Below are 13,139 nucleotides of genomic sequence, written 5' to 3' on the forward strand. Positions count from 1 at the left end.
GGAAGATGTACTGCGGAGTATACGGAGTATACAATAAAAATGTCTACCTCATAGATGAATATCTTCATGTGACTCTAACATGTACCAGGTAATGTACAGTCCTGTTTCCATTTCGGAGGCTTTTTAAATTCTTGGCCGTCTGAGCGGATGCAACGTAGATTTTCAATACAAAGGTACTCTGAGTATGAACGGAGGAGAACTTCCTTTATGGGGCATATTGCAGAAGTGCGGGCTTGACAGATCCGACTTTTCCTCCCGTAACTTTCCAAGTTACGGGGTTTGCTTATTGCGATAGGACTGGGATGACTGCCCAGGTGTGTATACGGAGTACAAGATATGTACTCCGTATATCACTCTGTACTCCGTGCATGGCCGTGAACTGGCTGGTTGCGGTGAGAGTAGCATATATGGCAACGGATCTTCATCTCTAGGTACATAGAGTTTGATAGGTCTCTGGTGTGGTGAGACAGAAGCTGGTTGGATGTCTTGGAAAGAAGGAAATATCGCAGAAGAAGCAAGAATATGCAAAGGGATCAATCTGTCCATGGGAAGGTTTGATGCTACTTTTCATGTGTGTGTGTGTGTCTTAAGAGATACGTTTTAACGAATTTTCGAGATGGAAAGTCATGATATGGATCTGGAATAGTCAAGCATTGACCATTCAATGTCAACCCTTGAAATGCCTAGAAAAAGTCCGAGCCACAGCGTTAAGGCTAAATTACTCCGTAATCCTCCGTATTATATTCTCTATAAAATCCATCCAATAAAACTAAGACATCCATGGGTGCTCCATACATATATGAGCCTTGTCCAATTAAAACCAGAGTCAGCCCCAAATCCCGAGTATCGACAACCAGCTGCAAATCAGATCACATCACACATAAAGAAACCATCGCGCTTGGTGCGCTTTGTTGAAACAAACCCAAATCTGGCATATGGCCCGTTTAGCGCATCTCGAAAATAGACCTCGGTCTGTGAACTGCCCAATACGGACGAAAAAAAAGGTACATGTACCCGCTTTACTCCGTCCTTCTTATGTACTTTGGATAAAGGCTATGTGGAGGCTGAGTGAACATTGAAGAGACTCGGGGTCCTCGGGGACCAAGATGAGGGGATCAGGCTAGGGGTGTTTGATGTACTTTTAAACATGAGCTATCCCTTGAACAAAATATGATCAAGGAAGTATTGGTAAATACAGAGAGAACCTTGAACTCTGTTATACCCTTGGTGCAAGGAAACCCAAGATGGGACACGAATATACCAGTAGCCTGGGAATCTGGTGATCTACTCGCACAGATTGAAAAGTGTGCAAGTTGCTTCTTCGAGGTGTGGGGATGTATATGTGTAAGTAAGTACCCTTGGAGGCTGTCAATAACTTCAATCCAAGACTACTGCCTAATAGAGCAATGCCTACATAAATTCTCCATCCTCAACAAGCAAGCAAATAGAGGTGTGCAAGGCTATATCTTGTGCGTGAAGGGTGTGCATAAAGTGAGTGTGACTCCAAAACGTCGGATTCGATTATAGCGGGTATATAGTCGCGTTTGAAATCTTTGTCCTTCACGGTAAGGTACACAGCCGCGCTAAGATGCTGTCGGGCCGGCGGGTGATTGACTTGTGTGTGGTACGAAGTACCTTGTATGCACGGAGTACACTGGAGGGAGTATAAAGAAGGAGAATGCTAATAACCAATAACTTCTGACACTGGCCGGCCAGTTTAGAATGCAACCGGGACTCTACTCTCCTGCCGAAAGGAAATCGGACGTAGCTCACGGGACTACTCCATAGAATCTCTCTGGTTGGAGTCTTGACTACCCTGGACTTCTGCTGGATAGGAGGTTAGAGCCTCTGCAGGAGTACTGATTGGGATCAGTGGCGTAGGGCTTGTTCTTGAGTTTTGTCTTTTTTGGGTTTCCCTTGCATCTAACGAACGGACCAGTGGTTCATATGAGCTAGGTCTGGTTGTTTAAGCCTCTATCAATTGGATTGCTACTCAAGGGGTGATACACCGTAAGGAGGTTTCTTTTTATGCATTTCTCTTGATTAAGTCTTTCGTGACTTGCGGAGGATGATCATTTTGCGTGAGCTGGTGGGGCCTAGTGTGATGAGCAAGCAAATCATGACGGTCGAGATAACAAGTAGGGGAAAAGACAACTCCAATATAGATCCCAGAGGGGCCACAGAGTGCTCTAGTGAGATCCAACGATAGGTCAAGTAGATCCTATCATGACCACATGGAATCCCACGTGGAAGGGCATCCAGCCGGGCTTCAGTGACCAAGTCAAGTTGGGAATCTTGACCTATCAGTCGCACCGATTGGGAATACGGTCAAAGCCATGATCTCAACGAACGGTGAGAGTCTGTGTTGTACAATCTATACACATCACATTTCCCTTTTGTGGAGATATGAAACCCAAACCTGTGTCATGCATGCGGGGATGGGCGGAGAATGAATCAGACGTCTCAAATCAATTTGCAGGTCTGAATCTGGAAGATGAGCGCTGGCAGATTCACGATTCTGTGGGTTGACTGTACCAAGGAGCGGGAGAGACCCGATTGTGAAGAAGCATGTTGTGTCTCGCGAGATGCAGGTCCTAGGCTCTCATTCTAGTTAGGATACCCATGAACCGTATCTAGGCTGTCCGCATAACAGTTTGAATATATATACTCCGTAGCCACAGAGCCATCTGTCTAGGTACTATAGTAAAATGGAGGTGATCACATTTCAACTGAGGCGGGCGGTACAGCGGATTTGTGGCGAACGAATCACAGACTTACATCGCCGATGAGGTCTAGATACTCCGTAGTAATATAAGATTCTAATAGAAATTGAGATATTGTATTGTCGAAGTTATTTACTAGTGTGGTATTTTTACCCTTGAAGTGTTACAATGTATACCTAGACTGCGGGGATTCCAGAAAGGTGAATCAGAATGTACGACCCCGTAGGCTAAGACTTCAAGCTCTGCAGTTTTCGTGTGATGTGTTCCCGAGAAGAGGATATCGAGAGAGTGGTAGACTGGGGTTGCGGTTGCAATTTGGTTCTGGACTTGGTCGTTGGCGCGTGTCAACACTCCCTTTCTAGGCTATACTCACCCATCTGTGTACCACTCACCAGCCCTATAATATTAAGGTTGGAGACCATCACGCCAATGTGATATACTGTCCATTTTGAAGTAGCACAAATCTGCCTATGTATCTTGTTTCACCCCTTATCTAGACACCGGAGGTCTGAAATGTATCGCGTTTGCTGCCTAGGTATGCCGATTGCGCATCAAAGTCTCAGTTCAATGCGAGGAACCCAACCTCTTCCGCAACCGCTATGCAACCTTCCGTGTTGCCTCCCCTTGATAGGTGTGAGGATTCTTTTGTCAAGGGAGAAGATCGCCTGTATCTTCCCCATATGGAGCCATTCCAATAGTTTTGTGAAGTGATCTTCAGTGCTGATTGGACACAGGCTAGCTCTGCTGCATCCTCATTCGGGTGCTGTGGTTTCCTCAAGGGCGTTTGTCTCTACAGTACTGTGAATAGTAGTACATGGCCCTAGTCCTAGGTACAGGATATCTGTTAGTACTCAGTATACAGATGGGTAACAGCGGAATAGAATCTCCAGGCTGACGTTGCGGTGCGAGTTCAGGAATTGAAGTTCCAAGGTCCTTCATAGTAGAATTTGAGCCTATGTTTAAGGCTATACCAATAGGGTTCCATTTGACTCTGTATTTCTTGAGAGGCTGGATTTTGGGTTCCTTGATGGTAAATAATGTCAGGTTGTGGTTGCCCCTTGCGTTCGCCCATTGAATATGTAATGACATGAGAAAGTCTATTCCAGATACCTACATACTGCAATATGCATGGTGTGCAGTCACCGTCTGCACGATATAGGCCCGTGTCATCTTGGATGCTATGTCTGTTCAGCGACGCTGTCAAGAATTGGGACTCAAATAGCGATAGGATAGCTGCCTATGTTTTTCCATTCCTTGTTTTCTATTAGCGAGCAAAAATAGCTCGCAGGATTTGTCAATCTCCACGATACCCACTCAAATCAAGTCTTCGGGCTGGGACGCGTAGCCACAGATAATGCCGAGCTGAAGATCTAAACCAATGCGCCGCCCCGAACCCAGGAAACAGGATAGTGGAAGAAAGAGTGGAAACGGCAGATCGACAGGGCAAATCAGAATTGGAGTTTAGCTTAGATAGATATATCGACATTGAATAGGTGGAAGACCCGTGATGGAAATGCATGTAACCCTGATAGCCCCTTAACGGTGGCAAGAACCTGTGAACAAAGGCAGAGATACCTTGGGGAATTTGCAATCGACGAAATACCAAAATTACGCAAGAATGAAGTTGGCTCAGGTTAGGTTCGGGTTGTTTTTCATTCCGAGATTTTAACTCAGATCCCGTTCATGCACGCCAAATCCCGTGCCAGGTTGAGTTTCCTCATATGAATGATATCACTACGTTGGAGATCCTTGATACATGGGAATTACATCCCGTTACTTGGATGTGAATAAACACGGAATCAAACAAAGAAAATCATCGCTTAGCAAAGTCTTGGCTCAGCGCGAATTGAGCACTATTGTACTGTAAGCAGCCCTAAAATGGGTATCCGTACTCCATCCTCCGTACTCCGTACACACCACGAAGTTACTCCACCATCCTTCAATCCTTCATCTTGACTTTCAGCGGCTGAAGCGGGTGACTGCACAGACAAGACCCAAATTCAACGGCTGAAAGAAGCAAATAAAAAGAGAAAGAAGGGGAAAAAAAAGGCCAGGAATGCTGGGGCAACTCTGTGTCCTTGTACCACTTTCAGTCCGCGCGTTTGACTCGTTCAGAAGACCTCCGACTGGGGAACACCGTTGAGTCTTCTGTGGCACAGAGGCCTTGAGCTGCATCCTGTTCAAGCCAGGGGTAAACTGTGCTACTGCCTAAATTGGGAAAAAGATATGTTGAATGAGAATCTGAGATTTCCAGGCTCCAGTGTGAAATTTGGCAGGTGGTTACAACATCCATGGAGAATGTCAATTCCATTTTATAACGTGGACCCATACTGATGCACTAGTTCCAAGGAAACCCCTGGAGCCCATGGGATGGTTGTCATTAACCATGGATGGAAGACGGGTAACCCCGAGCCCCGAGGTGTATATGGTATACACACTACGTCACGTATTTCTGGTATTTACAATCCTATTCCAGCATACTTCCATACTTCCATGTTTTTTATATATATATATTGTAAATTGTATACGGTGTATACTATTGCATACAATATACTCCGTATATAGGTCAGCTTTCCCATGTGCCTTCTAGTAGATGCCCCAATTTGTAAGATTAACCTACAGTGCCACGGGGAAGAACAAGGTGTCCAAAGCCCTGGGTTGCTGATCAGCACCGACAACCATCTCTCTGGGAGGCGGATGGATAAAGTATCCCTTCGAATGACAAGTGCGCTGGAGGAGGGGCTGGAAGATTCGACCATCGCCGATCCGGAGCTGTATATATGCACTGATTTGAGCATCGAATTTCCACAGAGTTTGCCTTGAGTTGATGTTTTGGAAGATAAGTGCCCCTTGCGAATTGTTATCCGTGACCGACTTGACGGCCAGTGCGGCGTGTGTTATTGGGTGCATGGGGCGTTGAGGGATATTTAACTTGACATACGGAGTACATACCCCTCCACTGGTTTCGGTTATATTTTCTACGTTCTCTGAGAATATATATAAACATGGATTGAATTGTTGATTAATCTAGATATTTTCCAAGAGTACCCCGTACCCGAGTCCTAGGTATCGGGCACCGATCTATGTCCGACATGGGTCATATTAGCATAATGTGAATTAGGGAAACAGCGAAAAAATAAAATAAAATCGAAAGACAAAAAACAAAAACAAAAATAAAAAAAACCCCTCCCCGAGATGAGAAAAATAGTCAAACATTGCTATTATTACTTGCATTCTCACATTCGTCCCATAATCCAAATTAGTATACACAATTCCCGGGTGAATCGACTTGCATGGCGCATTTCCCGGCGAAGTGGTTGACCTTCGGGCGGCAAGTTCGATCCCCGTTCCACGCGGAGGATCCTAGCTTCGATCATAGCACATAATATTCTATAACTTCTAGTTATGGGGCATGTCGATTTTCTCCGTATATATTGTACAGATTGTATCCCAAAACGACAACAGATTAATTTCGCTTCTGCAGAGCATCTCATATTTTCCCAGTCGGACCCACTGCCTGTTTAAATCGAAGAAAAAAAAAAGAAACCAACAAACAGACCTGTCAACTGTACGAAGTAGTAGAATGTGTTTCCTTTCTCAGGGGGTATGGGTTATATATGTGATATACAACATACAAATGAATTGGAAAAACCCAAAGCCATTTAATTATTTTCTTTTTAAGAAAGGTATTTGATAGTCACGATTCGAGTATTTAATCCAGGGAGGGGCAAACACGTCGATCCCTACAGAGGGTAATTATCACTGTAAATTTATTATATTATGTATCCCGTCCCCAGTTGATCTTACAAATTTTCTCTTATTTTCCCTTTTCTAATGAACTTTCTATATGAAATCCAAACTTGATGAGATTTGAAACTTTGAAATTACCGATCTACAGGTAACGGAGCTTCCCCCACTTGGGATCCCAGCCCAGGTACGTGAGATTACAATACCATACCGAGGTAATAACCACGTACCCCATATACTGGGCCGTACATATAATTGTACATCACCCAACCTTGGTGTTTTCCCCCTCCTTGTGGCCCAACCTTGTACTTCTGTTTGCGATCTATCTGATATACAGTGGATACTCTCTTACTACCTTTTCAATTAGTATTTTTTTTTTTCCCATATCTCCATAACTCGACCTAACAAGACCCCTGGTCGGATCATCACCGTAATCTGACTATTTCTTTGTCTAGCTCCACACTTGCCCACTGCGACATCAACACCGCATTTTTGCGACTCGAGAGAACCTCGGGGCTTTAGACACTTTGATTCGCAGGCTGCTAACGGCGCGATCCGATTTCATTGTTTCTTTCGCTCCTTCCGCCAGATCCACCGATCTGTCATTCATTTCATTCCTCTTATTACATCCTCTCTCGACGCCATCCGAGATCGCCATGTTGATTTGAGTTCCAATCATCAAGATCGCTTCTCGACGATAGATTGGCAGATATACCTAGTGTCAACGGCCCGGGCTAGTGGTGACAAGACGACGTCTGGAAGCTTCAAACTACACACAGCTGGACCCTCCATTCACAATGAATCGCATGCCTCCTCCGGAAGGGCATCATGTGCATGCGGGTCCGCATCCAGCATACGAGCCATCATGGCGCCCTTCATACCCCCCAACCTTCGATAAACATCCCTCCGACTCCCGCCGCTCCTCCGCAAATTCCCAGGCATCCTTACCACCGCACCCGCCAGGGTACCCCGTGATACCCAACCGTGAGCTGCCACAATTAACCTCGGAAGGTCCGTACGGTCGTCCGAATGGTCATGGCCTGCCCCTGCACGCGCCCGTGCATTCCCCGCAGGACCCGGTTCCCCCTCACCCAAACTTCCACCAGCCGATGAATGGCGTGCCGCACGAGGGCTCACCTGATTATCGCGCTCGTATGGGATACCAACCCCCGGATCAGATCAACAGCGCTGAACATACACCCGTTTCCGGCGCTCTGCCTCCTGCTTCACAGTTCCTGCCTCCCGGCGCTTATATGGCTAGTGCTACGCCGCCTGCTGGGGGCGACCCGGCATTTTACCAAAACCAGGCGTTTGGTACACGTCAGCGTAAGGCGAACAGAGCCACGCAGGTATGTCAAAGCTAGTGGACGATGGGATGGCTTTTGGGGAATCTTTGACTGACACTCGGGCTATATAGGCTTGCGATCAATGTCGAGCTAGGAAAGCAAAGTGCGATGAGGGACGGCCTCTTTGCAGCCACTGCAAAGAGAACAGTCTTATCTGTGTTTACAAGGAGGTACCACCACACAAACAAGAGAAGACTACACAACTGGTATTGGATCGGCTTGCCCAGATAGAGAACCGCATGGATGAACGAGACCACCGCATCGAGGAACGAGACAATCGCATGGAAGAACGAGACAATCGCATGGAGGAGCGGTTCGAAAAATTGCAAAAGCAAATACAAGAGCAAATGCTCAGAAAGCTGGCCCAAGAATCACCTCAGTTTGTCCAAGAACGGCTGACTCTCCCACCGCCACCACTGCCGGCCATCAAGCAGGACCCACCTCTCAAAACAGAGATGCCTCCGACCCAGGCGTCAACTCCAAACGTTCTGGATCCCGGGAGTCAGGATTTAGGCCCTTCGAAATATGGCCAACCGGTTGGAGCAATGGACCCGATGCTCGAGGACCAGAAGGAGGCCGAAGGAGAGCTCTCCATCCCAGTGGAGCACACCACTGCGGCTCACAAGCTATTGATGTGGCCGTCTATCAAAAGGCTACTCCACCCTGCATTATATGATGAGGATTATGTGATGCGGTTGGAGGAAGAACGCGGTCTGATCAGTATATACGGCCAAGGCGAGATCTCATTCACCGCCGACGACAGTGAGTTACCAATGGGCTCTAAGGATTCTCGATCCAGCGGGGCACGACCTGATGGGGATGGCGCGGGGCCAGATGCTGATGTCGACATCGACGAATTTGGTCACATGAAGCTGGATGCCACGACTGCAAAACGCTACTATGATAGCTACATCACACACATGTTTAAGCTTCACCCATTCCTTATGGAGGTCGAACTCGGTATCAAGGTTGATAGCTTCATTCGATGCTATTGTCCGCCTAGTAAATCACCGACTTCAGCTTCCAATCACACACGACTAGCTCGTGATGGTCCGCCACCAGCCAAAAGAAGGCGGTCAAACGAAAACTTGGGTGTTCGCGGCGAACCCATGGAGAATATCTCGAACCCGGTGCGCCCACGAGTCGGTAGAAATATCGATAATGTCTTGGTGATGCTGTGCATGGCCATCGGAGCTATCTGCGAAGCTGGTGCTCCTCTCCCTGGGCCTATCATGGACAAGGATATCGACTACCTCCGCCAGCCCATTCCTGCTCCGCTGCCACCATTTGTCTCCCCACCAACTGTAAATGGGACATATGTCACCAATGGGGTACTCTCCCCCGCAAACTCCGACTCGGCGGCCATGCCGGTGGCACTTACACATTCACTTTATGGTATGCCAATGCAGGCGAATAGCCAACCTTTCCCAACCGCTCCAGCGGAAAGACTACCGGGCCTGTCGAGAAGAGATGTGACACACTCAAAGGATACACAAGGCAACAAGAAGAACTACCAGGCCATCCCTGGCTTGACTCTGTACGGATACGCGACCGGAATATTGGGTAACCTGCAGGGTGGCAACGAGCTAGAACATGTCCAGTCCGGCTTGCTTGCTGGGCTTTATGCTGGCCAGCTTGCGCATCCTTTCCAGAGTCACAGTTGGATTTCTCAGGCCTCAAGGGCTTGTCAGGTGCTTGTGAGGAATAAGCGATATGAGCGACTCGAGGAGGGGCCTTTACAGGACTTGTACAACTTTGCGTACTGGACTTGTCTGCAATTGGAGAGCGATCTTCTCGCAGAGCTGGATATTCCGGCGAGTGGCATCTCCCGCTCCGAGGGCCGCATGGCTATTCCAAAAGGGAAATGGACACTCGTTCTACCAAACGACCTCAACGCACCCCAAACGATGATGATGTTGTTCTATTCTGCGCAAATCCATCTGCGCAAAGTCCTGAATCGAGTTCATACAGACTTGTACAAAGTCGAAAAGCAAGGCCAGACACGATGGTCATCCACCGTTCAAGAGGCACTAAGCCTGAATCTTGACCTCTGGCGTAAAAGCCTACCACAAAGCATGCAGTGGGAGGAAAACGACCCGCCGGCAAACGAAATCAACGCCGCTCGCATGCGTGCCAAATATTACGGTGCTCGGTATATTATTCACCGACCTCTTCTCTACCACGCACTGCATTACGGCCACACAGGTGCGCGCGTTGGTCCAGTCGGCCAATCTTTAGTCGACTCGCCGACCTCGCAACAATTATCCCCTTCGATGCTACATAGCGCTGTTCGAGCTCCGAACATGGCGCGTATGTCTAGTGACATGGGCTCTATGCCGGCTGCAGTCTCCACGGACTGGCAGCCCCCTAAAGTCCGTTTACAAGATCTGCCAAAGAAGCTGAAATCTGCCTGCGATATCTGCGTTAAATCAGCTATCAAGAGCACAGAGGCCTTTGACGGTGTAGGCGGACATCGATTGGTTGTCACGAACATTTTCGGCACTGCCCATGCGTAAGGACCCTTTGGCACCCGTTCAAATAAACACAGATATAGAGATAAGACTAACGCATTTTCTTCACAGGCAATTTGGCAATATGCTCGTCCTCTCTGCAACTTACATGTCAAGTCTCAAGGAGCTCGTCGATGCAGAACTACTCGAGCGCCTCCTCACACGCACAATAGGCTTCCTCATCCAAAGCGAAAATATATCCCCCACCCTCCGTGCCGATGCTCGCATTCTCACTGAGATCCACCGGAAGATCTTCGGTCGTGCTCCTGATATGGGGCATGCCACCAGCATGAGCAACCATACCACCAGCATGAGCTTCCCTTAAATGTGCATCTAGCATCAGAGTTATTATGTTTTAGTCCCCGTTCTTGTAGGCCTCGCAACCTGATATATGGTATCCTACATCCTTATGAACGCATCATGCATTGTCTTTGTCCCTCTTAGCCCGAGCTCTTCCGCACTCGACATCTGTTATCTGTCTGTCATCTATACCTTGTGCACTATACGGTTTACTATTTCTTTTTGTTCTTTTTTTCATTGATGATTCCCCAACCCTATCCAATTCAACACTCGGTATCCATGCATCTGATGCCAGATCAGATGACACGGGCTTTATACGCGATGGTTGATTGGTATGGCTTATTTTCATACGTCGAAAAATTTCACCTATTCTTTCAATGCCTCTCTTCAGGTCGTGACTAGATAGGGTTTGACTCGTTCCTTTTTTCCTTCTCTCTTCTTGCGTTTTGTTCATTGGGGCTGAAAGCATTTCGCGGCTTCGACGGTCTATCCCCGTGGAGATACGTCTCGGGAATGGAGTTACTGTGTTCTGTGTGCTCACTTTACATACATTGCATGAGTCTCACGTCATACATGTGTGTTGGCTCTTCTTTTTGAAAGCTCTTACAATATGTGAGCTTCTTTCTGCTGATTTGGCTGTGCCGATCATTTTCAGATACAATGTAAAGGTTTGCATTTCGTGTTGGCTTTTTATGTTTTGAATCCTACCACGTCTTCAGTGCAGACTGTATTTTGGGATTTTATTTGCTGTAAGAACTTTGAGTAGCTTTATATACGTGAACAGGGCTTGGATCAATTGAGATGAAGCCTGATATCGTTTATGTTATTGAATTGGAAATGGAAGCTTTAGGGCTCATGGACATGGATGGAACCTTGGGAATACGGTGGATCAGACCAACCTTAGATTCAAGTGGACCCTTACCCCATGGGTTCCAAGGTTCCTCTCGGGCCGATATCAAACTTCAAAGTTGAACTACGAGAATACATCAGGCGATGGGGCATATGCCTGAAGAATCACAGAGAGACCAACGTGCTGCTCGCGGGCCTCGGCTTCCCCGCATTTTGCTTAGGGGTTGATCTAGAGACACGAGTCAGCTTACTATGTACGGAATAGATGGTGTACAAATAGACATTATCTTGCAGCTCTCCCGATGTCCATGGGTCCAGCTTCTGATGTCTTGAGTAAAAACATATCTCTACTTCAATCCTGATATGGCGCCAAATGCAAGGAGATGGCTCTCGAGAGAGGGTATCGACCCCTATTCCTATCACAACCAGCCAATGCTAACGGACAACCTCAGGCTTCACGGCTGATGTACTAGGAGACTTCATCTCCCGGAGTCTCCTAGACCCCTGGAAATTACTCCCAATTATTGCTCTGGCCCATTACACAGCCCAAGGCCGTGATATTACCAAATCACGCCCAAATCTTTACAAGGCCCTCAAAGTCCTAGCAGCCCAAAGTCTTATCAACCGGGTAAACAACTGGCTCGACCATCGCACACTAAACAACAGCATCGGCGACACATTTGACTGGCACCGCGAAGTTGTAATCCTAACAGGGGGCAGCAACGGAATCGGCCGACGCATCGCCGAGCTACTCGGGGCACGCGATATCAAAGTCGCCATCCTGGACATTGCCCCTCCAGCAACCGACGAGGTGCTTCCCAACAGCGTGCGCTATTACGAATGCGATATAACCTCTGCGAGCAACATCGCAGACGTAGCGTCTAAAGTCCGCGCCTCATTTGGCAGGCCCAGTATCCTAATCAACAACGCGGGCATTTGCACCGGCAAAACAATACTCAAAACCACCCCAGCCCAGACGCGCCGCATGTTCGAAGTCAACACGCTCGCTCATTACTGGCTAGCGCAGGAGTTCCTACCCGATATGATCGAAGCGAACCATGGTATGGTTGTCACTGTTGCTTCGCAGGCGGGATACACTGTCACGCCTAATATGGTCGATTACTCGGGATCCAAGGCTGCGGCTATTGCTTTCCATGAAGGACTTGGTGCCGAGCTGGTTACGCGCTACCATGCGCCGAAAATTCGCACTGTGCTTGTTACCCAGGGCTTTACTAGGACCAATCTTATTAAGGACCTGACCCCTGAGGATACTTGGTTTAATCCCCTGCTGCACCCTGAGACTGTTGCTGAGGAGCTTGTTGAGCAAGTGCTCAAGGCTGAGAGTGGACATGTTGTTATCCCTGCCTCTACTGGGTGGATGGCAAAGAGATTCAGGGGGCTGCCTGCATGGTTACAGCACTCGTTGAGGTGTAAGTTGGAGAAGTTGATGAGGGCTGATTAGGGTTGTGGTTGTTTTTAATACATGCGGCTGTGTCTGTGGTATTATTTGGTGTGTTCATGCATATATTTGCACTTTTATTGTCAATAATAGGAAATTGGACATACTGTTTTTGGTTGCTAGCGAGTACAGCTAGCAAAGGACTGTCATTGCATTGAAACGTACTCTGTACTCGAAGTTGGAGGGTAAGTACGGAGTAGACTTG

General features: G+C 47.6%; 3 protein-coding genes across 3 annotated transcripts; 2 read left to right on the forward strand and 1 right to left on the reverse strand.

The window, feature by feature from the left end:
- Positions 1-5,339: 5,339 nt before the first annotated feature.
- Positions 5,340-5,633, reverse strand: N7500_003497 (uncharacterized protein; the record flags this gene model as incomplete). Its single annotated transcript, XM_056674643.1, has 1 exon — positions 5,340-5,633. The coding sequence occupies one exon, from the start codon at positions 5,631-5,633 to the stop codon at positions 5,340-5,342; it is 294 nt and encodes a 97-aa protein (XP_056535168.1).
- Positions 5,634-7,267: 1,634 nt separating this feature from the next.
- Positions 7,268-10,651, forward strand: clcA (putative C6 finger domain protein; the record flags this gene model as incomplete). The annotated part of the gene is made up of 3 exons (XM_056674644.1): positions 7,268-7,819; positions 7,888-10,328; positions 10,399-10,651. 3 exons carry the CDS (start codon positions 7,268-7,270, stop codon positions 10,649-10,651), a joined length of 3,246 nt encoding a protein of 1,081 aa, XP_056535169.1.
- Positions 10,652-11,838: 1,187 nt separating this feature from the next.
- N7500_003499 (short chain dehydrogenase/reductase family protein) lies at positions 11,839-12,937 on the forward strand (the record flags this gene model as incomplete). Its single annotated transcript, XM_056674645.1, has 2 exons — positions 11,839-11,875; positions 11,928-12,937. The coding sequence occupies 2 exons, from the start codon at positions 11,839-11,841 to the stop codon at positions 12,935-12,937; spliced, it is 1,047 nt and encodes a 348-aa protein (XP_056535170.1).
- Between the last annotated feature and the right edge of the window lie 202 nt (positions 12,938-13,139).

Source organism: Penicillium coprophilum (genome assembly GCF_028826855.1).
Source record: "Penicillium coprophilum strain IBT 35676 chromosome Unknown utg000002l_segment0_segment1, whole genome shotgun sequence".
NCBI lineage: Eukaryota > Fungi > Ascomycota > Eurotiomycetes > Eurotiales > Aspergillaceae > Penicillium > Penicillium coprophilum.